Below are 24,774 nucleotides of genomic sequence, written 5' to 3' on the forward strand. Positions count from 1 at the left end.
TTGTTTGCTAATCCTCCCTTTGGCAGCTTCCTAGAGCTCATCTATTGCTTTAAGACAACAAAAGGAGCTGGGGGTTAAGATCTAGGCTGCACCACGTTGTGATGTTGCTTGGCAGGTAAAGACCTCTCAGATATTCACGTCTATGCAATCGGATTTTCAGCCTCAGATATTCAAGCCTATACAATCAGACTTACAAAGGAATAGTCTGCTGCCCTTTTTTCCCCCTCTCCACTGATCTTCCAGAAGAGAAAAGCAGCAGCATTTAAGCTGCTCTGAGGCAGACAACATCCCCTGCTCCAGCCTTTCTTGCCTGGCAATCAAAAGAGTGTCCTGTGCCTGGTCCAGCGTGGAGGGTGGGCAGCCAGGAGGAGCTAGCACCCACTGCTGCACACTCATGAGTGCAGGAAAAAAGGCTGATAGTTAGGAGGAAAGACTAAAAGAAGTGTGAAGAACAAGCCTGGGCAGCACACTGGGAAGTGTTTACCACTCTAGAGCTTTCTAATGCAATTAGAAGGCTCCTTGAGGTACTTGTGTTTGATTTAAAGTGCAATACATTCAGTCAACGGCCAGCCAGAGACCTGTCAAAAGCCTGGGCTGCTCTGCTCTGCATCTTCACCCTGCACTCAGTAATTATATTGTTAGCTCTTCTGCTCTCATCAGCAAGACATTAACAAAACAAAACACATCCAAAAAAAAAACCACAAACCCCAACCCAACAACCCTCCTTTTCTCCCAAACATTCCTCCTGCATAATCACCCCTGTGATGGGATCTGTTTGTGTCGTGCAGAGCCTGCGGAAGGAGCTGCCTCATCCGCTTGCTCCTCTCCTGTCTTGATCCAATGAATCAAAACCAAAAAAGGAGAAAGAAAAAAACAAATAGATATATCTAAATCCAAGCCACTTCTCCCAAGTGGGTGAACCACTTGCAGAAGGTGGAAAGCACTGTGGTTATTTTCCCTGCCATCTGCTGCCAGGACAGTTCCCAGCTCTGCAGCAGTCCAGGTGCTCCGTCATCCCTTGCCACCTGAAAGGCTGGATTCAAAGATCTCTTTGCGTGGCATGGGTGCCCAGAACCTGGAGGGACTTGGATGTGAATGCAAAGATCTCATCATTATTGCAACTGGGAACAAGTGTTTCCACCCCACCCCCACACCCCCCAAAAAAAAGTATAAAAAAGATCAAATGCCCATCCCTTGTTACCCATGCAGGGGGCTGAGCTGCTCAGGAGAAACCAATCCGAACCAAAAATGCACAGAATCGCTGCATTTTTGCCCTCTTTCAGCACCAAAACCTCTTGTAGAAGGGTCAGCAGTTTAACCACAAAACCTGGAGCCCGTTCAGCCTGGGAAGAGGGGGGGGAGGAGGGTTGTGGCAGTTCATCAGGGGGTGATGGTGTCAGGAACATGCTGAGTAACATTCATTTCGTGCAAGCAGGTCTTCATTTAAAGAGGAAGGGGGGCTGGGGGGGGGAGGAAAGATATCCAGCAGCAGCTGTAAACTCTTAAAATGTTAATGCCAGATTGCCAGAGAGCATCTGAGGCACTCGTGCTTGCAAGTGAACATGGACATGTGCTCTCAGATGTACTGCCTGTGCTGCTCCTCTTAGGCATCCAGGATTTGCTGTTGGGTGGGAAGTGGGGTGCCAAGACAGTTCTTTGGAAGAGAATGAGAACATCTGCTGCTTCAGCAGCAAAACCAAACACAGAGGCAGACAATGGGCACAGGAATAAGCAAAGCAGCTCACTCCCCAAAGCACTCAGGAAGATGTCTCTCCAGGCAGCAAGGAAAAGCTCGTGACTAAAAGGCCTTTCTCTCGACGTCCAAAGAGCTGCCCTCAGATGAGGTGCTGCGTGCTCAGAGCCTGCCTGCTGTAGTAAAGCTCAGAGCTGCCTCCTGCCTCTCCACTTGGCAGCACCTCAGGAGGGTTGAGCTCTCTGTTAGCTGCAGAACTTGCAGCACCTCTCTAGCCTGACAGGGTCTTGCTCTGCAGGGCTGAAGATGCCAAGCTCACACCATCAATGCTACACTCTGAAGGATACCCCAGCCCACCCTGAAGATGTGTGGGTTGCTGCATGCACACTGCTGTGGAGCTCCAAAAGCATGGAGAACTGCTTCAAGACCTTCTTCTAAAGCAAGGATGAGAATCAGGGCCACTGCCCAGCAGTTCCCAGTAAACTTCCACATGGCAAAGGCTTCACAAGTCTACCCTGAGCATTAGTGGCAGACACCCTTCCTCTCCACTTCCTCTTCATCCCACAGCAGGTGAGGCTTAGCAGGATCATTTGATGTATTTAGGGTTCACCAGCATAAATGAGCATATTGCAAGCAGAACCAGGGCATGGCCAACACAGCGTGGGGGCTGCAGGCATTCTGGCAGGGCCCCCTGGAAGGGTTGCAGCAGCATGCAGCAGCTGAGCAGGGCAGCTTGGGGGAGAGAGGGTGAAGCCAGGAAGCCATTTGCTCGGGGAAGTCGAGTGCTGCTGCAGGAGCAGTGACAATTTTCCTTCTTGAAGGTGCAGCTTCTGGAGCAAAGGAGTCTCTCGGAGGGAACATGACATGAACAGGTTTAGGTGGAGATCTGAACCTCGGGGGAGTGCGAAGCCAGTACTCACCAACGGAGCAAATGTCTGTGAAATGGTCCTCACCTTCTTCAGCATGAATCAGGTCATTTTTGCTCTTCTTTATTGCAGCTCTTTTCAACACTGTGTGCAAATGAAAGAGAAAAGGCCCCGTGAGCATTCGGAGGGGATTCTCTCTCCCCCTCCCAGCGTTTCTTTCCCGGCGCCAGCTTCAAGCTCTCACGCAAGGGTAAGCTGGAGCAAATCAGACAACCTTGCAGGGCCTCTGCGTGCTTTGCTGCCAGGTTTGTTTATTTCTTTGACCTTCCAGCTGGTGAAGGTTTGCCAGGCACAGGGCTGCACGCTTCAACGCTTCACCTCAGCAGATGCGGGAGGGCGGGGGAGTCCCTGCAGCCGCTGGACCTTTTAGCACAGCAGAAAGGCTGGGCAGGGTCGTGGAGTCTTTCTGAGCCCCAGTGGGTTCTGAGTTGAGTGCTTCTATCCATTAAAGACATTAATGCTGGTTACAGTGAGCACCATTAAGGAGGCAGCATTCACAGTGCTCCAGTAGGCAGAGATGCCTTAAGGAGCAGAAACGCCACGGCGAGAGCAAGTGCCACCAATCACTGGGGAGAGGCTTAATAGCACCCACTGCACACCTCCTGCCCTCTGGGGAGCTCTTAGCTCTTTGCAAACACACTCTTGTGTCCAAGAGCATCTTCGATGGGGAGGGAAAACGTTGCTACATCATTGAGGGCTGGAGCACCTCTCGTGTAAGGCTGAGAGAATTGGGGTTGTTCAGCCTGGAGAAGAGAAGGCTCCAGGGAGACCTCAGAGCAGCCTTCCAGTACCTGAAGGGGCTACAGGAGAGCTGGGGAGGGACTTTCAACAAGGGCTGGGAGCGACAGGTTGAGAGGCAATGGCTTGAAGCTTGAGGAAGGGAGATTTAAACTGGAGGTTAGGAAAACATTCTTTCCAGTGAGGGTGGGGAGACACAAGAATAGGCTGCCCAGGGAGGTCGTGGATGTCCCCTCTCTGGAGGTGTTCAAGGCCAGGTTGAATTAGTGGAAGGTGTCCCTGACCATGGCATGGCAGTAGGAACTGGATGATCTTTAAGGTCCCTTCCAACCCAAACCATTCCATGAGTCCATAAATTTGTACTGGGGCCAGTCCTGTTAACATCTTTATCAATGGTCTGGATGAGGAGATTGAGGGCACCCATAGTAAATTTGCAGATGACACCAAGCTGGGTGGAAATGTTGATCTGCTTGAGCCAGGAAGCTCTGCAGAGGGATCTGGACAGACCAGATTGATGGGCCAAGACCAATTGAATGCTTTTTAATAAGGTCAGATGCCAGTTTCTGCACTTTGGCCACAACCATCCCAAGAACACTTGGCTTGGGGAGAAGTAGCTGGAAAGCTGCTCAGCAGAGAGGGACCTGGGGGTGGTGATTGATAACTGGCTGAAGGTAAGCCAGTGTGTGCCCGGGTGGCCAAGAATGACAACAGCATCCTGGCCTGGATCAGCAATAGGGTAACAACAGCAGCAGGGCAGTGACTGTCCCCCTGTACTCAGCACTGGTGAGACCACAGCTCAGCTACTGGATAGGTTTTGGAGCCCTCTCTCCAAGGACATTGAGGTGATGGAGGCTGTCTACAAAAGTGCAACAAAGCTCACGAAGGGCCTGGAGAACAGGTCCTGGGAGAAGCAGCTGAAGCACCTGGGGTTGTTTAGCCTGGAGAACAGGAGGCTAAGGGAAAACCTTCTGACTCTTCAGCTCTCTGAAAGGAGGCTGGAGCCAGGTGGGGGTTGGTCTGTTCAACCAAGCACCAAGTGATAGAACAAGAGCCAACAGCCTCAAGTTGCACCGAGGGAGGTTTAGATTGGACACTAGGAAGAGTCTCTTTGCTGAAAGGGTTCTCAGGCATTAGAAGAGGCTGCCCAGGGAGTCCCCACCCCTGGAAATGTTTAAGAGTCATGTAGACATAGTGCTCAGGGATATGGTTTAGTGAAGGACTTGTCAGTGTTGGGTTAATGGTTGGACTCAATGAGCTTCAAGGTCTTTACCAGTCTGGGTAATTTTGTGCCTCTGTACTCAACAGGGAGACAGAACTGCAGCCTAAGGCTCAGAGAGGTCTGCACTGATGGCCCCGTGCACGAGGGGTAAGGTGGGAACAGCGAGGAGGCTGCTCCCGTCACCACCTACCTGCCAAACCTTGAGAACTAGCAGAAGAAAATAGGTAGGTTGAGAACAGTTTTGTCACAGCTTCAAGACACACAGTAACTAAGCACCGTTTGCTCTCAGCAGTAAGACACCCCACGGTGTGGTGATACAGACTGTTCAAGTAGGCACACACAGCAAACCCACTCACTCTGCAGCGACTGCCCTGGGGGTGGGCTCCTACCAGAGGATCCCCTCACCCTGCACACATCTCCCTGCCTCACCCTGCACACATCTCCCTGCCTCGACAGCGAAACAGATGCGCTCCCTCCTCCGCAGCCGAGGAGAGCCTCACTGCTTTTGTCACCTCAAGGAAACACCCAGAACATCACCCAGGTATGAAGAGGCTTGGAGAGGAGAGGATGCTCTAAAGCCTTGTTTGTTTTTTTTTTTTGAGATAATCACTTTTGCTCTTTCCTTCCCCACCCAGAAGTAGCTGAATCTTCAGTCCTAACTTTCGGGTCCTTCAGACTGCGTCTATCCCAGTACGCTTCCAGCACATCCGGGGCCATCCCCAGCACTGGAACATAACCAGCCCTGAGACTGAAGTTTTATGACACTCCCTGGCATGAGTTGAGCATCTTCTTGTTTGTCTCCTTCCCCAAAACACTCCTGCATGTGTTTAGCAGTTAGCTTGTGCCATCTCAGCAAGCACCTTGGATGCAACTCCTCTCTTTTGGAGACTAAGGCAGTTTACCACCACGGATGTGGGCTGCTCCATACCAGCTGGCTTCAAGACTGGGGACACTGCTGGGCTCCTTTAGCTTACTAGCACAGAGGGAGCCTTGGTATACCTGGGCCTGTACTCCACAGCCTGCACCCACCTCTAGTTTGCTTACACCACTCAGCCTGGTCAGGCATTGGAACAGGTTGCCCAAGGAGGTGGTAGAGTCACCATCCCTGGAGATGCTCAAGAAACGTGTGGACATGGCGCTTCAGGACATGGTTTAATGGCCATGGTGGTGTTGTGCTGATGATCTTGGAGGTCTCTTCCAACCAGATGCTCATTTCAGCTCCAGACTAACAGCCCTGGCTGCACCCAGGTGCCGGCCAGCCTTCCCCGGCGCACACACCCCCACGTGCTCGCACACACGCACCGAGATTTGCCAAGCACACCTCAGCCCTGACCTTCTTCAGCCCCAACTCTTCCATCCCCGAGTCTTCCTCGAGCACAGGTCACCACCTTGGCCAAGCTGGGCTAGCGGCTGGGTGCCCGATGTCCCAAGGAGCCGCGGGGCTCGGAGCGAGGTGTTCAAAGCACCCGGGGAGCATCGGCGGTGACCTGGGCGCGGGGGGCTGCGGGGAGAGGCCCTGTCCCGGCTAAGCCCCTGGTGATTGCAATCCACTCACTGTTGTAGCTGCTGCCGCTGCTAGTCTCTGCCGGCGCCGTGCCGTGCTGGATCGGCCCTTCCGAGGCGGCCCTCCCTGACAGTGAATGGGAGGAGAAAAAAAAAGAGGAGGGAAAAGGGAGGGGAGGGGAAAGGAGGAGACATGGGAGGACGAAAGATGGTCAGAAAAGGGAGAGGGAAGAGTCTTTAACTGAGCTTCGACTGGCTGCCGCATCCTAAGAGCTCACGTGGGTCTGGAGGTACAGGGAGGGCAGTCCCCGCGGCCTCGCAGCTCGGTGCCTCCAGCCATCCTGCAGAGCTAGGGTCACACGTCGGAAGGTAGGATCACCACACCCTGTTATGTCTTACTGCTTACAAGTAACAGGGGTCTTAGTCTCGCTGTCAAATCCGTTTGGAAGCCTCAGTTTGGAGCCCTGCCTTCTCTCGGTCACAGCATTTCTCCTCTGGCGTCCGCTCTGCAGCCTACCCCCACCAAGGCCTGCCCGTGGGCGCAGCCCAGCCCTGCCGGGCAGAGGCTGAGGGCTGTCCCCGGTCACACTGCGGTCCCACAGGCAGCGCAGGGACCGGCCGACCCCAAGGGCAGATCCCCATCCCAGAGTGGTGTGTCACATAACTGCTCATCAGCCACCTGCAACCTCCAAAAGGCCCAGGATGGGAAAGAGATAAAAGCAAAGAAAGGGACTTCTGTAGCCCAGCTGGTGCCGAGTGCATGCAGAGCGTGGTCCTCACACCCTCCTGGTGACAACGGAGAGCCGTGGCAGCGTACAGCAGGTGAACCTCTCACGTGGCACTGGAGGAAAACCGCACAGCAAAAGGACCTACCGTCCAGAGGAGACTTCTCTTCTGCGTTCTTGTCTTCCTCTGCCAGCATGACCTCCTCTGGAAAAAGGAAAACACCAAGGTTCAGCCTCACATTTAGCACACCTCCCCTCAACACCCAGCTCGGCTGGAGGCGGCAGGCACCTCTGCCCGCTGCCGCCAGCCTTGTCCCGTTCTATCACCCAGTGGTACCAAGTCTGGGGTTGCTTAGCCTGGAGAAGAGGAGACTCAGGGGTGACCTTCTTGCTCTCTACAACTACCTTAAGGGAGGTCATAGCCAGGTGGGGGTTAGTCACTTCTCCCAGGCAGCCAGCACCAGAACAAGAGGACACAGTCTCAGGCTGCACCAGGGGAGGTTCAGGCTGGAGGTTAGGAAGAAGTTCTATACAGAGGGAGTGACTACCCATTGGAATGGGCTGCCCAGGGAGGTGGTGGAGTCCCCATCCCTGGAGGTGTTCAAGAGGGGATTGGATGTGGCCATGGTTTAGTTGTCAGGAGGTGCTGGGTGACAGGTTGGACTTGCTGATCTTTGAGGTCTTTTCCAACCTTATTGATTGTATGATTCTAAAGACCACAGATCTCCACAAGCCAGAGGAGGTCCCTCGTGCAAGGCCCTTTGGAGACACTGTTGGAGAAGTGCAAGATGCTCTGCACCCACACTGTTCTTCAGTCTCCACCATTAAGAGCAGGGTTCAGGCCATAGGAAAGGGCTCTGTGTCTCATGGCACAGGGTAAGCCAGGCAGGGCCAGCTGCTGTGTGTCAGCTGTGGCACAGCAGAGGAGACAGAATGTCCCCAGATAGCTATCACGTCACTGCCCAAACAAAACCCATAGCAAGCATCCCATGGGGCCAGTTCTGGCTGGCAGATCTCAGGCTGTGTGATACATGCAGGAACACCACCATGAGGTTTCCATTCCTCTGTCACCCACCTCCAAAACACAAGTTTATAGTTTGCTACAGTAAAAGAATTTGGAAACCACTGAAAAAAACCCCACCAAACCCAACCTCCCCAGATGGATTCATTTTCTACATGCATGAAAGACAACCACAGTCCCTGAGGGTTCACAAGGCAAATGTCATCCCCCACAAGCCCATCTGCAGTGAAAACCACCCTGCACCAGTGCTGGAAAGCAGAGTGTTCACACAGCCTGAGCCACAGAATCACAGGGCTTGGAAGGGACCTCTGGAGATCATCCAGCCCAAGCCACCTAGCAGAGCAGGTTCACTCACAGCAGGTTGCACAGGAGGGCTAAAGCAGGGCACCCCCAGCAGCTTGCCCAGGAGCACAATGTCCAGCTGGGTTTGGAATCTCTCCAGAGAAGGAGACTCCACAACCTCTCTGGGCAGCCTGCTCCAGGCTTCCAGCACCCTCATACCAAAGAGGTGTTTTTTTCTTCCTGTTCAGATGGAACTTCCTGGGTTCCAGCCTGCACCCATTGGCCCTTGTCCTGTAGTTGGGCACCCCTGAAGAAAGACTGTCCCTGTCCTCCTGGCACCCATCCCTTAAGTATTGATCAGTATTGAGAAGATCCCCTCTCGGTCTTCTCCAAGCTCATCTGTCCCAGGTCCCTCAGTCTTCCTTCATGAAAGAGATGTTCTAGTGCCAAAGTCATCTTCACAGCCCTTTGCTGCACCCTTGAACTGGGGAGCCCAGAACTGGACACAGTGCTCCAGATGTGGCCTCACCAGTGCAGTGTAGAGGGGGAGGAGAACCTCCTTCCACCTGCTGGCCACAATCTGCACCCCAGAACTTTCTCCTCACCTCCAGCCTAAACCTCCCCTGGCACAGCTTGAGACTGTGTCCTCTTGTTCTGGTGCTGGGTGCCTGGGAGAAGAGACCAACCCCCACCTGGCCACAACCTCCTTTCAGGTAGTTGTAGAGGGCAATGAGGTCACCCCTGAGCCTCCTCTTCTCCAGGCTAAACAACCCCAGCTCCCTCAGCCTCTCCTCTGCTTCCCAGCAGCTCAGCCCTCACCTGTACTGGTGCAGGGGCTCTTCCTCCCCAGTGCAGGACCCTACACTTGCTCCTGTTGAACTCCATGAGGTTCACCTCTGCCCAGCTCTCCAGCCTGTCCAGGTCACACTGGATGGCAGCACAGCCTGAAAGGATGTCAGCCACCCCTCCTGCTTTGTGTCAGCAGCAAACTTGCTGAGGGTCCACTCTGACCCTTCCTCCAGGTGGTTATTGAAGATACCATAAAGGATTGGACCCTGGGGACCACCTCTTGTTCAGGACCTCCACCTAGACTCTGTGCCACTGACCACAACCATCTGAGCTCTCTCCTTCAGGCAGTTTTCAACCCACCCCACAGTGCTTTCACCCAAACCACACAGATTTTAGCTCGATCCTGCAAAATTCCATGAGGGTTTTCTGAAGGACAGTCTGAAGCAAATGAAACATTGAGCTGGCAGCTGGTTGCCTTCACACTTCCTTGTATCATTACAAAAGACAAGTCCCTTCACATGCTTGACACAGATGTAATTTGGGATCTTACTAAGACATCTGACACTGTGCTCCCACCACATTTGGCTTTGAAGTCTGTTTAAGCCAGCCTAGATGGAAGGCTAACTCAAAACTGGAAGGAAATCCAAGCAAGCCATAGGCCAAACATCAAAGTGTGGAGCTGAAACCCCTCTAGAAGAGCACCAGAGGGATCAGCACTACCACACAAATCTTACATAAACCTCTTCATTAATCAGCTGGGAAAGAGAGTGAATGATGCATTAGTAAGACAGAGAGTTGAGGAGGCTGAAAAATTATACCCAGGCCTGAAGACTGGAAACCCAAAGAGGAGAGCAGAATCACAGGATGGTCTGGGTTGGAAGGGACCTCCAAAGGTCATCCAGTCCAACCCCCTCTGCAGTCAGCAGGGACATCCTCAACGAGATCAGGCTGCCCAGAGCCCTGGCCAGCCTCACCTCGAATATCTGCAGGGATGGAGCCTCAACCAGCTCCCTGGGCAACCTGTTCCAGTGTTGCACTACCCTCCTGGGAAAGAACTTGTTCCTAACATCCAATAACAAGAAAGTGCAAACCAGTGCAGCAGAGACATGAGGAAAGAAGAACCAAGAGAGGGTTTAAAATGTCAGGTGAGCTAAGAATAGAATAGAATAGAATAGAATAGAATAGAATAGAATAGAATAGAATAGAATAGAATAGAAAATAGAATAGAATAGAATAAACCAGGTTGGAAGAGACCTTCAAGATCATCAAGTCCAACCTATCATCCAACACCACCTAATCAACTAAACCCTGGCACCAAGCACCCTATCACCCTGAACACCTCCAGGGATGGTGACTCCACCACTTCCTCAGGCAGCCCATTCCAATGGGCAATCACTCTCCCTGTGTAGAACTTCCTCCTAACCTCCAGCCTAAACCTCCCCTGGTGCAGCTTGAGACTGTGTCCTCCTGTTCTGGTGCTGTTTGCCTGGGAGAAGAGACCAACCCCTACCTTCAGGGAGTTGTAGACAGCAAGAAAGTGGGGGTTGCTCACTGGCAAACAGCACCAGAACAAGAGGACACAGTCTCAAGCTGTGCCAGGGGAGGTTCAGGCTGGATGCTAGGAAGCAGTCCTTCATAGAAAGAGAGACTGGCCATGGGAATGTGCTGCCCAGGGAGGTGGTGGACTCCCCATCCCTGGAGGTGTTCAAGAGGGGATTGGATGTGGCACTTGGAGCCATGGTTTAGTTGATCAGATGGTGTTGGGTGATAGGTTGGACTGGATGATCTCAAAGGTCTTTTCCAACCTGGTTAATTCTATTCTATTCTAGTCTAGTCTAGTCTAACAAAAGCCATGCCCACAATCAAAGTCATGCCATCATTCCTTCTTTTGACATCCATGGTGAAGCTAGAGGCCAGATGTGTTAAAATGTGCTGCTTCGACCTGAAAGCTCTTTTCCAACCCAAATGACTCCATGTGCTGGAGAGTGTCCAGAGCAGGGCCAGGAGGATGAGCAGAGGGCTGGAGCACCTCTCCTATGGGGACAGACTGAAGGAGTTGGGGCTGTTCAGTCTGGAGAAGAGAAGGCTCCAAGGTGACCTCATTGTGGCTTTCCAGTAACTGAAGGGGGCTCCAAGAAGGCTGGGGAGGGACTGCTCAGGATCTCAGGGAGTGATAGGACTAGGGGCAATGGAATGAAGCTGGAGTTGGGGAGATTCAGGCTGGAGGTGGGGAGATTCAGGCTGGAGGTGAGGAGGAAGTTCTTAGCCATGAGAGTGGTGAAGCCCTGGAATGGGTTGTCCAGGGAGGTGGTTGAGGCCCCAGCCCTGGAGGTGTTTAAGCCCAGGCTGGATGAGGCTCTGGCCAGGCTGATCTAGTGTGGGGTGTCCCTGCCCATGGCAGGGGGCTTGGAACTAGATGATCCTTGTGGCCCCTTCCAACCCTGACTGATTCTATGATACTATTTATGGTCAGAGCAGCTCATTGCAGCACCGCACATGCAACAGCTGTGTCCAAGTTGGGCCCAGAGCATCCTGGTGCTGCTCTGTCTGGGGGATGGCTTTGTCTGGATTCACAGCCTCTGTTTGCTGTGCACATCCTGGCTGCAAGTGTTTGGAAGAGCTTTCCCACACAGCTCCTGCTGCTTTGCTTTCTGCTCTGCACTCCTCTGCCAGCCTGTGCTCAGGGGCAGTGGTCTTAGGTTGATGGTTGGGCTCAATGATCTTTGATGTCTTTTCCAACTGAATCAGTTCTATGATTCCATGGGGCTGTGCCCACAGGAGCAGGGGGGCCCACAGGAGCAGGGGGACCCACAGGAGCAGGGGGACCCACAGGAGCAGGGAGCTGTGCCCTGAGCAAGTCCCCTGGGAGCATGGGGAGGGTGGGGAAGCTGCTGGACCTTCCCAATGCCGTGGTCTGGGCATAAGGAAAAGTCTGGAAGCATTTAAATGCAAACTAGGAAGCAGCAGCAGTTTATATGGTGGCTTGAATCCATTCTTTCCCCTAGCACCATACAGAGTGACAACTGAGTGCCAGTTGTATTGACAGAGTTTTATTCACTGTGACTGTTCCACAGCAGCTGTCCTCAATTAGGTGACCACACTTCATGCTGTGGTTCTGCTGGACTCAAAACAAAGAATCTTTCCCTTTCCTTCCCATTTATAGTTTGGCTTCCCATTTGTTTACAGCTTTTGTCCTCCTTCAAACTCAAATTCATTAATGGTTTGTCCAGTGGCTGGAGCAGAATGGGCTGTGGTTCTGCCTTGGCTTTAGAGCCATCTTGCTTTTAAGGCTCTTGTGGGTTCTCAGTCTGTAAATCCTTGTTCTCCCTCTCAGGCAAATCAAGATGAGAATTCCCTTGCAGGAATGTGGGTTGCTTTGTCTCATGTTGTTGACTGTTCAGCCAGGAAGAGCTAGGCAGAGGTCATCACCTGGCCTTGTCTGGAAGTTATCATAGACTCACAGAATGGTTTGGGTTGGAAGGAACCTTAACAATCATCTAGCTGCAACCCCCCCTGCCATGGAGTGTTCCACTAGACCATGCTGCTCAAAGCCTCATCCAACCTGGCCTTGAACACCTCCAGTGAGGAGGCATCAACAACCTTCCCATGTCTGCAGTGTCTCACTGTCCTCACCGGAAAGAACTTCTTCCTGATCTCCAGTCTCAATGTGCCCTCCTCCAGCTTCAATCAGTCCTGTCACTGCAAGCCCTTGCCAAAAGTCCCTCCCCAGCTCTCATGTAGCCTCCTTCAGGCACTGAAAGGCTGCTTTAAGGTTTCCAAGCGGGCTGAACAGCCCCAACTCCCTCAGCCTGTCCCCACAGGGGAGGTTCTCCAGCCCTCTGATCAGCTTTGTGACCTCCTCTGGACCCTCTCCAGCAGCTCCAGGTCCTTCTTGTGCTGGGAACAGCAGAACTGGAGGTAGTGGTGCAGGTGGGCTCTGAGCAGAGCAGAGCAGAGGGCAGAATCCTCTCCCTGTGCTGCTGCTCTCCCTGCTCTGGCTGCAGCTCAGCACTCAGCTGCCTGCTGGGCTGCCAGGGACCACTGCTGGCTCACGGAGAGTTTTCCATCAACCAACACCCCCAAGTCTTGAGTTACCATTATCCAGCAATAACAAGGACTAGTTTTGGGGTCCTCATCCTGTGCCATCAGCAGACTCTACTTGCCACAAAGCACACTGGCCCAAGAGCAGGAGACCCCTTGCCTTACCTGCTTTGAAGATCCACTCCAGGTAGCCGTTGAGCTCCCGCTCGATTTGCTGCTGCCTGCGGAGCTTCAGGAACGCGCGGCGGTTCTCCACCCGCTCCCTCTCCTTGGCAAATTCACTACAGGGAGAGCAGAACGAGAAAGGTCAGGCCACCAGTGGTCAGGGGGAACACACAGCCCTTCTGGTGTCAGCCAGATTGTGGTTTTGTGGCTGTCCAGACTGCATTCATGAAGCCTGTGAAGTCGGTGGCAGCAGCAGCAGCGAGTGGAACCCACAGCACGCTGCGGGTTGCTGCCCAACAAACGACTGCTGCTGTAGCTCTGCCATTTCTCTGACTCTCTCAGCCTGGAAGGGGACTGAAAATGCCACATGTGCACACACTTCTGTCCTAGGGTTGCACCATGCCTGTGACAATGAGACCCTGACACAACCACACACACCTACCCAGGCAGGCAATGCAATATAGCAGCACCTGTGCTCCATCTCTCTCCACCCCACAGCACAATTCCTCTAGAGGTTCAATATTGTGTCCCAGAGACCCCAGCACACTTCTGGTGTTGGAAGAGATCTGCCCTTCCCTGTTAGGCTTTCTTTAAGTCATCTCAGGCTGAAGGCAGCTTTGGCAAACACAAGTGCACCAAGAGTCACAGGGGAGGGTGGGTACTCCGGGGTGAAGGTGGAACAACTCAGATGCTCTGGGCTGAGGGTAATGATGGTCCTGCCATGTACTAAACTCACATGGAAAGCAACTATCTTGGTATCAGCTCACTACAATCACAGAATCACAGAAACATTCAAGTTGGAAAAGACCTTCAGCATCAGCAAGTCCAACCCAGAGCCCTACTCTGCAAGGTTCACCCTAAACCATAGCCCCAAGCACCACATCCAAACCACCTTTAAATACCTCCAGGGTTAGTGACTCAATCACCTCCCTGGGCAGCACATTCCAGTGCCTGATAACTCTTGCTGGGAAAAAAATGTTGCCTACTGTCCTGTCTAAACCTCCCCTGCTGCAGCTTGGGGCCGTTCCCTCTTGCTCTGTCACTAATTACCTGGGAGAAGAGACCAGCATCAACCTCTCCACAACCTCCTTCCAGGTAGCTGTAGACAGCAATGAGGTCTCTCCTCAGCCTCCTCTGTTTCACACTAACCATCCCCAGCTCCTTCAGTTGCTCCTCATCAGATTTATTCTCCAGGCCCTTCCCAGCTTCCTTGCTCTGCTCTGCCCTGGCTCCAGCACCTCCACATCTCCCTTGTATTGAGGTGCCCCAAACTGGACACAACCCTCGAGGTGTGGCCTCCCCAGAGCTGAGTCCCAGGGGACAATCCCCGCCCTGCTCCTGCTGGACACAGCATTGCTGATCCCAGCCAGGAGGCCTTTGGCTTTCTTGGCCACCTGGGCACACTGCTGGCTCCTCTTCAGCTGCTTGTCCCTTAGAGCCCCCAGGTCCCTTTCTGCCAGCAGCTTTCCAGCGACACTGCCCCAAGGCTGGAGAGCTGCTTGGGGTTGTTGTAAGCCAAGTGCAGGTCCTGGCATTTGTCCTTGTTGAAGCTCAAATGAATGAGACTGAAGAGAGGAGTCAGGAAGCAGGGTTCACCCCACCCTTGCAAAAGTCTTGTCCAAGTACATCCTACTGCCTTGTCTGAAATGATGATGAGACAGCAGTGCAGCCACCACCCTGACAGCCACACTAGGGCTTTCCCCAGGTTAATTTGGATCACCTCTGTCAAGATTCTGATGCTCCAGCTGGGAGTGTCTGTGCCCATCTACCATTTATGGAGCTCTGAGCCAGCCTCTGCGAGCCCTAAGACATCTTAACTCCGCTGAGTCCATCAAACCTTCAGTTAAGTGTTGCCAGCTAACCACTGCCCTTGACAAAAACCTCACCTAATGACCTGCTCATGCAGCATGAGCTGCTCCTCAAAAGCCAGCAAGGAGCAGGAGGTGGGAGGAAGATGGAAAGACAAGGTGGGGAAGCAGCTGGAAGTGCCAGAGGCAGCTTTGCATTCTGAGTCTTCACTTCACCCTTCAAGGCTGATGCTTTTGATTAATCTGGCAGCTCTGCCTGACCCACGGAGAAGAGACTGCAGGCAGAGCTTGGCTCAGCGCTGCGACACACACCAGCCCCAGCCACTGCTGGGAGAGCTGCCATCAGCTGAAGCCCTTGTCTTGATTTTGGCAACACATCCCAGTCTCCTGACTCCCCTCTCCTGTCCCTCACCTGACAGCACAGCCCATGACCCCCTCCTTGAAGCGCAGAGGAAGCCAAACCGGCGCTCTGAGCCGGCAGCTCCTCCTTGGCATTCAGCACATGTCGGCCGGTCACCTGTTTTCTCCCTCTTCCTGTTTAATGTCCTCATTTCTGGTTCAGTGCCTGCTGCTTGGGGCCACAGACCTCCTCTCAGTTTTGTTTTCTGTCTGGATTGGGAAGGAATGAAAGCAGACAGCACCGAGCTGGCCACGTGCATCTAAAGTGCCAGGCGTGGAGGGGCCTGAGCAGAGCTGGGCTGCACTGGATGGGACAGGAGGCAAAGCCCAGCAGGGAGTTTCATGAAGGACCAGGTGGGCAGGAAGGAAGCAGAGGAAGGAGCAAGGCAAAGGAGAGCTCTCTTTGCAAGGCCTTTCATCCTCTGCCAGATCCTATCTGGCCTAAGGAAAGCAAAAGTTACCTAAAAGTTGCCCCTTTAATCTCAACTTGAATCATGTAAGAAAATGATAGAATCATAGAGCAGTTTGGGTTGGAAGGGATCTTCAAAGCTCATCCAGTCCAGCCCCCCTGCACTCAGCAGGGACATCTGCAATGAGAGCAGCTTGCTCAGAGCCCCAGACAACCTGGCCTGGAATGGTTCCAGGGATGGGGCAGCTACCACCTCTCTGGGCAACCTGGGCCCAGATTTCTTCCTTCTCTCATGACTGACTCTTCCTCTAAGTTTCAAACCACCACACCTTGTCCTGTCACAACAAGCCCTCAGAAAAAGTCTGTCCCCAGCTTTCTGCTGGCCCTTGAAGCCCTACAAGGCCACCAGAAGGTCCCCCTGCAGCCTTCTCTTTTCCAGGCTGAACAACCCCAACTCTCTCAGCCTGGTCGCACAGCAGAGGGCTTCCATCCTCTGGCCCTGCTCCAACAGGTCCCTGGCTGTGCTGAGGACTCCAGAGCTGCCTCAGTACTGCAGGGGGTGTCAGCAGAGCACAGCAGAGGGGCAGAATCCCCTCCCTGCCCCTGCTGTCCACAGTGCTGGGGATCAGCACAGGACAGGCTGGGGCTGGGCTGGCAGCACTCGGTGCTGCCTCATGTCCAACTTTTCCCCCACCTAGTCCTGTTCTCCAGCCCTTCACTCCCCAGCCTGTATTGAGAGCAAGGATTGTCCTGACCTATGTACAGGACTTTGCCCATGGCCATGTGGAACCTCAGGATGTTCACAAGGGTCCACTTCTGCAGCTTGTCCAGGTCTCTCTGGAGATGAAAACAAGGGAGAAGCTGCTAAGCTGCAAACCCTCAGCAGTTTCTGTACAGCCCACGTAAGCTTTTCACATGCCAGCAGAGAGGAATGTTGGGGATAAAGCCACAAGCACCTCCCTTTTCCCTGGTGCTGCCATGGAAGCTGGGAAGGCACCTTCCAGAAGGAGGCAGAACAGAATAGAGAATTAACCAGGCTGGAAAAGACCTCCAAGATCATCAAGTCCAACCTATCACCCAACACCATCTGATCAACTCAACCATGGCACCAAGTGCCTCATCCAGGCTCTTCTAAAACACCTCCAGGGATGGGGACTCCACCACCTCCCTGGGCAGCACATTCCAATGGCCAATCTCTCTTACTGGGAACAACTTCTTCCTAACATCCAGCCTAAACCTTCCCTGGCACAGCTTCAGACTGTGTCCTCTTGTTCTGCTTGCCAGGGAGAAGAGACCAACCCCCACCTGGCTACAACCTCCCTGCCGGGAGTCAGAGAGAGCAAGAAGGTCTCCCCTGAGCCTCCTCTTCTCCAGGCTAAGCAACCCCAGCTCCCTCAGCCTCTCCTCCCAGGGCTGTGCTCCAGACCCCTCCCCAGCTTTGTTGCCCTTCTCTGGACACCTTCCAGCATCTCAACATCTTTCCTAACCTGAGGAGTCCAGAACTGGACATAGGACTCAAGCTGTGGCCTAAGCAGTGCTGAGCACAGGGCACAATGACCTCCCTGCTCCTGCTGGCCACACTCTTCCTGATGCAGGTCAGGATGCCCTTGGCCTTCTTGGCCATCTGGGCACACTGCAGGCTCATGTTCAGCTGCTGTCACCCAGTACCCCCAGGTCCCTTTCTGCCTGGCTGCTCTCAGCCACTCTGACTCCAGCCTGTAGCACTGCCTGGGGTTGTTGTGGCCAATGTGCAGCACCTGGCACTTGGATATGTTCAATCTCATGCCCTTGGACTCTGCCCATCTGTCCAGCCTGGATCTCTGGCCCTTGGATCTCTGGCCCTTGGATCTCTGCTTGTTGAAACCCTTCCGAGCGCTACAGAGCTGCAGCAAACTCACGCAGGTTGCAGAACTGTGAGGTGTTGATGTATGGTCTTCCTGCCAGAGGAATCCATCACAGGCTCTTTCTCCTGTCTCTAGGAGACAGGAGAGAGGTTTGCTGAAGCTGGGGCTTGTCAAAAGGCTGTGGTTTGCCCTCATGAAACGCATTCATAAGAGCACGTGTCCCTCCCCCCCTGCATTCATCACCGCGCAGGAAGCGAAGCGTTCCCTGTTTGCAGCAGCTGGAAGACTCCCAGAAGGTCTCTTTGAGATGTTCAGAACATACTCAGAGAGGGGAAAAAAAGGGGAGGGGGGGAAGGCATTCTATCAAAATGCTACAGATCAGCTCAAAATATTTCAGCTGAAGTTCTCCTGCCAGCTCAAGATGACAACACAGAAAGTCCCCTCGGAGCGGCTGGGAGCGGCAGAGGAGTTCCCTCTTTTGTTCAGGGTAATTGCTGTTTGTGCCACTGGCTTGCACACAGATATCCCAAAACTGCCAGTCAGGAAACCAGAGGAAGGAACATGCTGCCTCCAGCCCCAGTTTGACCTCCAAGGCTTTCTTCATAGCTGTTCTTCTGACCAGTTCTGGAGTGAGGGATAAGCACAGAATCACGGCGTGGTAGGGGTTGGAAGGCACCTCCCAAGATCATCGAGTCCAAACCCCCCCTGCCAAAGCAGGGTCACCTGGGAATGAATTCAAAGGAGTCTCAAGAGCCTCCAGGGAAGGAGACTCCACAACCTCTCTGGACAGCCTGCTCCAGGGCTCCAGCACCTTCACACAGAAGTTTTTCCTCATGTAGAACTTCCTGGGTTGCAGTTTGTATCCATTGCCCTTTATCCTGTCACAGGATACCAGAGCAAAGAGCCTGGCCTCTTCTTCTTGCCCCTCACCCTTCAGCTCTTTATAGACATTGATAAGATCTCCTCTCAGCCTTCTCTTCTCCAGACTAAGCAGCCCCAGGTCCCTCAGCCTTTCCTCATCACACAGATGTTCCAGTCCCTTCATCATCCTCATAGCATCTGTTGGACTTTCTCTGGTAGTTCCCCATCCCTCGTGAACTGGGGAGCCCAGAACTGGACACAACACTCCAGGTGTGGCCTCACTTGCCCTCACAGAGTAGAGAGGGAGAAGAACCTCCCTTGACCTGCTGGACATAGTCTTCTTTATGCACCCCAAGACACCACTGGCCTTCTTGGCCATGAGGGCACATAGTTGTTCCATGGATAACTTATTGCCCACCTCTTTCTTTGGAGCTGTTTCCCAGTAGGTCAGCTCCAAGTCGGTACTGGTGCCTGGTGTTGTTCCTCCCCAGGTGCAGGCTTCTGCACTTCTACATTCTCCCATGTTCATAGAATCATTTGGCTTGGCTTGGAAGAGAAGGGCAATGAGGCTGATGAGAGGTCTTGAGCACAAGCCCTGTGAGGAGGGGTTGAGGGAGCTGGGGTTGTTTAGCCTGGAGAAGAGGAGGCTCAGGGGAGACCTTGCTGTCTACAGCTTCCTGAAAGGAGTTTGTAGCCAGGTGGGGGTTGGTCTCTTCTCCCAGGCAAGCAGCACCAGAACAAGAGGACACAGTCTCAAGCTGTGCCAGAGGAGGTTTAGGCTGGAGGTGAGGAGAAAGTTCTTCACGGAAAGAGAGATTGGTCATGGGAATGTGCTGCCTACAGAGGTGGTGGAGTCCCCATCCCTGGAGGTGTTCAAGAGGGGATTGGATGTGGCATTTGAAGCCATGGTTTAGTTAGTCAGGAGGTGTTGGGTGAGAGGTTGGACTTGATGATCCCTGAGGTCTTTTCCAACCTTGTTGATTCTGTGGTTACTAAATGTGACTGAAAGTAAAAGGAAGAGACCTCCAAAGACCATCCAGTCCAACCCCCTCTGCAGTCAGCAGGGACATCCCCAACTAGATCAGGCTGCCCAGGGCCCTGTTGAGCCTCACCTTGAATATCTGCAGGGATGGGACCTCAACCACCTCCCTGGGCAACCTGCTCCAGTGTTCCACTCCCCTCATGGTAAAGAACTTGTTCCTAACATCCTTGACTCTCATCCACCACCACGTGTCCCAGGAGCCCTTTAACATATTCATCTGTCAGCACTGTCTAGATTGGCATTGAGGGAAGGAAGGCTGCAAGGTTGGTGGTCCTGCAAGCAGCACAGCAGCAGGAAACAATGCTTTGGAGGAAGCCAAGCTCTGCCTGGGTAAATGACTACGATGCCTTCTAGTTACAGCATGACAGCTGTGAATAGCTGATTCCACAGAGACAGCAGGAAGCAACAGAAGTCAAGGGAAGGACATTCATCATGGGGACCACATGCCATCCAGGCTGTCACATTTTTTTTCTCCAGAGTAGTCAGTGCTCAGAGTCACCAGGAAAATGGATGATTGTTGCTTATCACCTTGGTGGGTGGGAGAGGAAAATAAATCTCAGGGTGAATATGCACTGGCATAGCCACTTCAGGGGAATTCAGCAGGCCCCTCCCCAGCCACACAAGAGACAAGCTCAACTCATGAGTGTCACAATGCATTGGAGGGGACCTCCAGAGATCATCAAGTCCAACCCCTCTGCCAGAGCAGGATCACTTGGGGTAGTCTGCACAGGAATGCATCCAGGTGGGTTTTGAAAGTCTCCAGAGAAGGAGACTCCACAACCTCTCTGGGCAGCCTGCTCCAGGGCTCTGGCACCCTCACTGCAAAGAAGCTTCATCTCATGTTGAGGTAAAACCTTCTATGTTCAAGCCTGTACCTGTTGTTCCTTGTCTAAATACTGTGCACCACCAAAAGGAGTTTGGCCTCTCCACGTGCCCCCCACCCCTCAGATATTTAGACACATTGATGAGATCTCCTCTCAGCCTTCTCTTCTCCAGACTAAACAGCCCCTGGGGCTCTCAGTCTCTCTTCACAGGGGAGATGCTCAAGTTCCCTAACCATCCTCATGGCTCTCTGCTGGATTCTCTCCAGCAGGTCTCTGTCTCTCTTGAACCACCAAGCCAGGTCAGTAAAAGACTATAAACCTAGGAAGTTGGTTTAGTTCTTAGAGTGACTTTCTCCATGGTGGTCTCAAGTTCAAAATACCAGCACAGCAACCAAAAGGCAAAAGAAATCAAAGCCACATCTTCATGCCCTGAGTCTCTGATTAACTTTCCTGTGTGAGAGCAGGGAGCTGAGACAGAGCATCACGTAACCCATCTCCTGGTCTTAGCTTCCATGGTGTATTCCCAGGCCTGCTGCAAGACTAATCACCCCATCAAACCTCTAAGAGTCAGCTTGGAAAGCAGAAAGAAAGGTTCCCCTCTCCCAGGGAGGAGGCAGAAAGATGATACAGCATCACTGTCACTGCTGCCACTGCTAGTACTGGAGGCTCAGGGGAGACCTTCTTGCTCTCTACTACTACCTGAAGGGAGGTTGTAGCCAGGTGGGGCTTGGACTCTTCTCCCAGGCAAGCAGCACCAGAACAAGAGGACACAGTCTCAAGCTGCACCAGGGGAGGTTTAGGCTGGATGTTAGGAAGAAATTCTTCATAGAGAGAGAGACTGGCCATTGGAATGTGCTGCCCAGGGAGGTGGTGGAGTCACCATCCCTGGAGGTGTTTAGGAAGAGCCTGGTTGAGGCACTTGGTGCCATGGTTTTGTTGATTAGATGGTGCTGGGTGATAGGCTGGACACAATGATCTCAAAGGTCTCTTCCAGCCTGGTCTGGTCTATTCTATTCTATTCTATTCTATCCTATCCTATTCTATCCTATTCTGTTCTATTCTCTTGGTTTCAGTCCATCCTTTCCACAACCAGCAAGGACTCCACAACCTCCCTGGGAGCCCGATCCAGGGCTCCAGCACCCTCACACCAGAGAATTATCACCTCCTGGGTTCCAGTTTGTGCCTATTGCCCCTTGTCCTGCCCCACTGACAAATGCCTGGCCCCATCTTCCTGCCCCCCACCCTTTATATCTTGATCAGCATTTAGAAGTGGGCAGTAGTGTCCTCCCTACTCTAGTCATGAGGTCTGTGGTGACAGGTTGGACTCGATGACCTTTGAGGTCTCTTCCAACCTTAGTGATACTGAACACTGAATACTCTGGGGCTGCTCTTCTCCAGGCTCAGCAGCCCCAGGGCTCTCAGCCTTTTCCCCTCACAGGGATGCTCCAGGCACCCTTATAGCCTCTGCTGGACTCTCTCCAGTACTTCCCTGTCTCTCTTGAATTGGGGAGCCCAGAACTGGACACAATACTCCAGATGTGTCCTCACCAAGGCAGAGCAGAGGGAAAGGAGAACCTCCCTCAACCTGCTGGCCACACTCTTCTTAAGGCACCCCAGGAAATGATTGACCTTCTTGTCCATGAGGGCACATTGCTGGCTCATGGGCAACTTCTTGTAGGTCCTGCAACACTCATGTGGTTGAGTTGGCTATCTCACACCCCCAGCACTGCAAAGCCTCTCACAGTTTGCTTCCCTGCTCCAGTTAAGACTCAGAACATTTCCTTCACCAGCTGCCTTGGCAGCCAGGTGTTGATAGAAAAGCAGATTCTCACTCCAGGGGAGGAATTTCTTCTGCAGGTTCATCTCTCTGCCTTTTGTCTTCCTGGAGAACAGCAAATCCTGCATGAGGGGAAGCCTCTGCTGGATGCAACACAAAAGCCAACACCTTTACACTCCAGCTGCTTATACAACTAAAGACACAAAGCTCTGGCTGTGCTGAGCATTTATCTTACCCTCTGCAAACCTGGTCTCAGAGAGGCAGAAGCAGGGAGGGAGCCCCAGCAGGAAGAGAGAGTGAGCAGGAGCAAGATGGACAGCAGGGAGTGGAAAGAGACAAAAGGAGATGCTCAGTGTGCTGGATGCAGGTGCAGGAGCCTGTGGACCTGCAGAGCATCCTCCCAGTGCTGGGGATGCTGTAGGCAGTGAGAGGGAGGTGGGCAGGAACACCAGATAGGAAGGAGAGTGTCTGAAACACAGCAGCAAAGCTCAGAATCTGAGCTGGGGTGGTGGACACCATCTTCCCTCCGTTCCTGAAGCACTTTGCTTTAGCAGAGTGCACTGTCACTAGGGAGCCAGCAGCAACAGCAGCAGCAGTGACTCTTTGAGCTCTCTCAGAGATTAAAGGACCCACCTCAGCCCACAGCACAGCTCCAGGAGTCTGAAAGGGGCTGCCAGGGAAACAGCAGCAGGAGAGCAACAGCCCTGCAAGGATGATGCCCTGCATGCCAGGCCCTCAAAGGCACCAACATTTGGTGCTCCTCACTAAAGTTCACAGGACTCAAGGTGTGGCCTCAGCAGTGCTGAGCACAGGGCACAAGGACTTCCCTGCTCCTGCTGGCCACACTCTTCCTGATCCAGGCCAGGATGCCACTGGCCTTCTTGGCCACCTGGGCACCCTGCTGGCTCATGTTCAGCTGCTGTCCACCAGTACCCCCAGGTCCCTTTCTGCCTGGCTGCTCTCAGCCACTCTGCCCCCAGCCTGTAGCACTGCCTGGGGTTGTTGTGGCCAAAGTGCAGCCCCTGGCACTTGGACTTGTTCAATGCCATCCTGTTGGCCTCTGCCCATCTGCCCAGCCTGGCAAGGTCCCTCTGCAGAGCTCTCCTACCCTCTCACACATCAACTCCTGCCCCCAGCTTGCTGTCATCTGCTGTTACTGCTGATGGACTCCATCCCCTCACCCAGATCATCAATAAAGATACTGAACAGGCTGGGGCCCAGCACTGATCCCTGGGGCACACCACTGGTGCCTGGCTGCCAGCTGGCTGTGGCACCATTCACCACCACTCTCTGGGCTCAGCCTCCAGCCAGTTCCTAACCCAGCTCAGAGCTGCTGGCCCAGCCAGGGGCTGACAGCTTGGCCAGGAGTTTGCTGTGGGGGACAGTGTCAAAGGCTTTGCTGAAGTCCGGGCAGACCACATCCACAGCCTGCCCCACAGCCACCAGGCAGTCACCTGGGCATAGGAGGAGAGATCAGGCAGGACCTGCCCTTCCTCAATCCATGTTGGCTGAGCCTGAGCCCTTGGCCATCCTTCAGGTGTGCAGTGATTGCCCCCAAGATACCAACCCAAGAAGTCATGGCTCAGCTGTGTCCATAGCCAGCACCTTGCACCCAGAAAGGCTGCAAACAGAAGGAAAGGAGATGAGCAAAGACATGGGGTTCTTCACCATGGCATCAGATATCTTTACCACAGTAAGTCCCAGGAAGCCTTCAGGGTGAGCCAAGGTGTGGTTATCCTCATTGACAGACCAAATCCTCGAGTGCAGAGAATCCTGCAGGCAAACCTGAAAGCAATCTGATGCCTCTGCTTTGGAAATGTGACTGGAAATGCATGCAGGGTGTTGGTAAATCACTGCCTTTAAACATCTCTAAGCATCAGGCCAAGGGCATAGATCAGCAAGCCCACCTGGAAGAAGCAGCAGCATGGAAATGCTTCTTATTTGGACAAGAAGAAAATCTGAGAGAGGTGAAAGCAAGCACATCCCAGAGGCACAGAGAGATCACACTGGGAAATGCTGGAACAAGAAGAAACCAAGCACCTGGAAAACCATCACTAAGGATTGCTTTATGCTGCTGGCACTTGGTCCCTCTAAGGGACTCTTGCCCTGCAGGTGGTTTGCTGAGCAGCCAGAGCTTTCAGCCTTGTTGTTAAGCAAGGAAAGCCCAGAGGAAGGCTAAGATTTCTTCACAGATTCACAGAAAGGTTTGGGTCAGAAGGGACCTCAAAGTTCCAACCCCCTGCCATGGGCAGGGACACCTCCACTAGCCCAGGTTGCCCAGGGCCTCACCCAACCTTGTCTTGAACACTTCCAGGGAGGAGGCATCCACAAACCACCCTGGGCAACCTGTTCCAGTGTCTCCCCACCATAGAATCAGAGAATCAATACGGTTGGAAAAGACCTCCAAGATCATCAAGTCCAACCTATCACCCAACACCATCTGATCAACTAAACCATGGCTCCAAGTGTCACATCCAATCCCCTCTTGAACACTTCCAGGGATGGGGACTCCACCACCTCCCTGGGCAGCACATTCCAATGGCCAATCTCTCTCTCTGGGATGAACTTTCTCCTCACCTCCAGCCTAAACCTCCCCTGGCACAGCTTGAGACTGTGTCCTCTTGTTCTGGCACTGCTTGCCTGGGAGAAGAGACCAACCCCCACCTGGCTACAACCTCCCTTCAGGGAGCTGGAGAGAGCAAGAAGGT

The 24,774-nt window shown here is 53.2% G+C and overlaps 1 protein-coding gene across 1 annotated transcript in view; it reads right to left on the reverse strand.

Annotated features, from left to right (window-relative positions):
* Positions 1-24,774, reverse strand: part of CACNA1B (calcium voltage-gated channel subunit alpha1 B) — a 432,602-nt gene that overhangs the window by 192,145 nt on the left and 215,683 nt on the right. Inside the window, exons 8-10 of the mRNA XM_054174438.1 lie at positions 13,103-13,218; positions 6,953-7,009; positions 2,614-2,703 (exon numbers count right to left, since the gene is read on the reverse strand). Coding sequence (XP_054030413.1) covers positions 2,614-2,703; positions 6,953-7,009; positions 13,103-13,218 — 263 coding nt within the window. The remainder of the gene's footprint in view (positions 1-2,613; positions 2,704-6,952; positions 7,010-13,102; positions 13,219-24,774) is intronic.

Source organism: Dryobates pubescens, chromosome 29, assembly GCF_014839835.1.
Source record: "Dryobates pubescens isolate bDryPub1 chromosome 29, bDryPub1.pri, whole genome shotgun sequence".
NCBI classification, from domain to species: Eukaryota; Metazoa; Chordata; class Aves; order Piciformes; family Picidae; genus Dryobates; species Dryobates pubescens.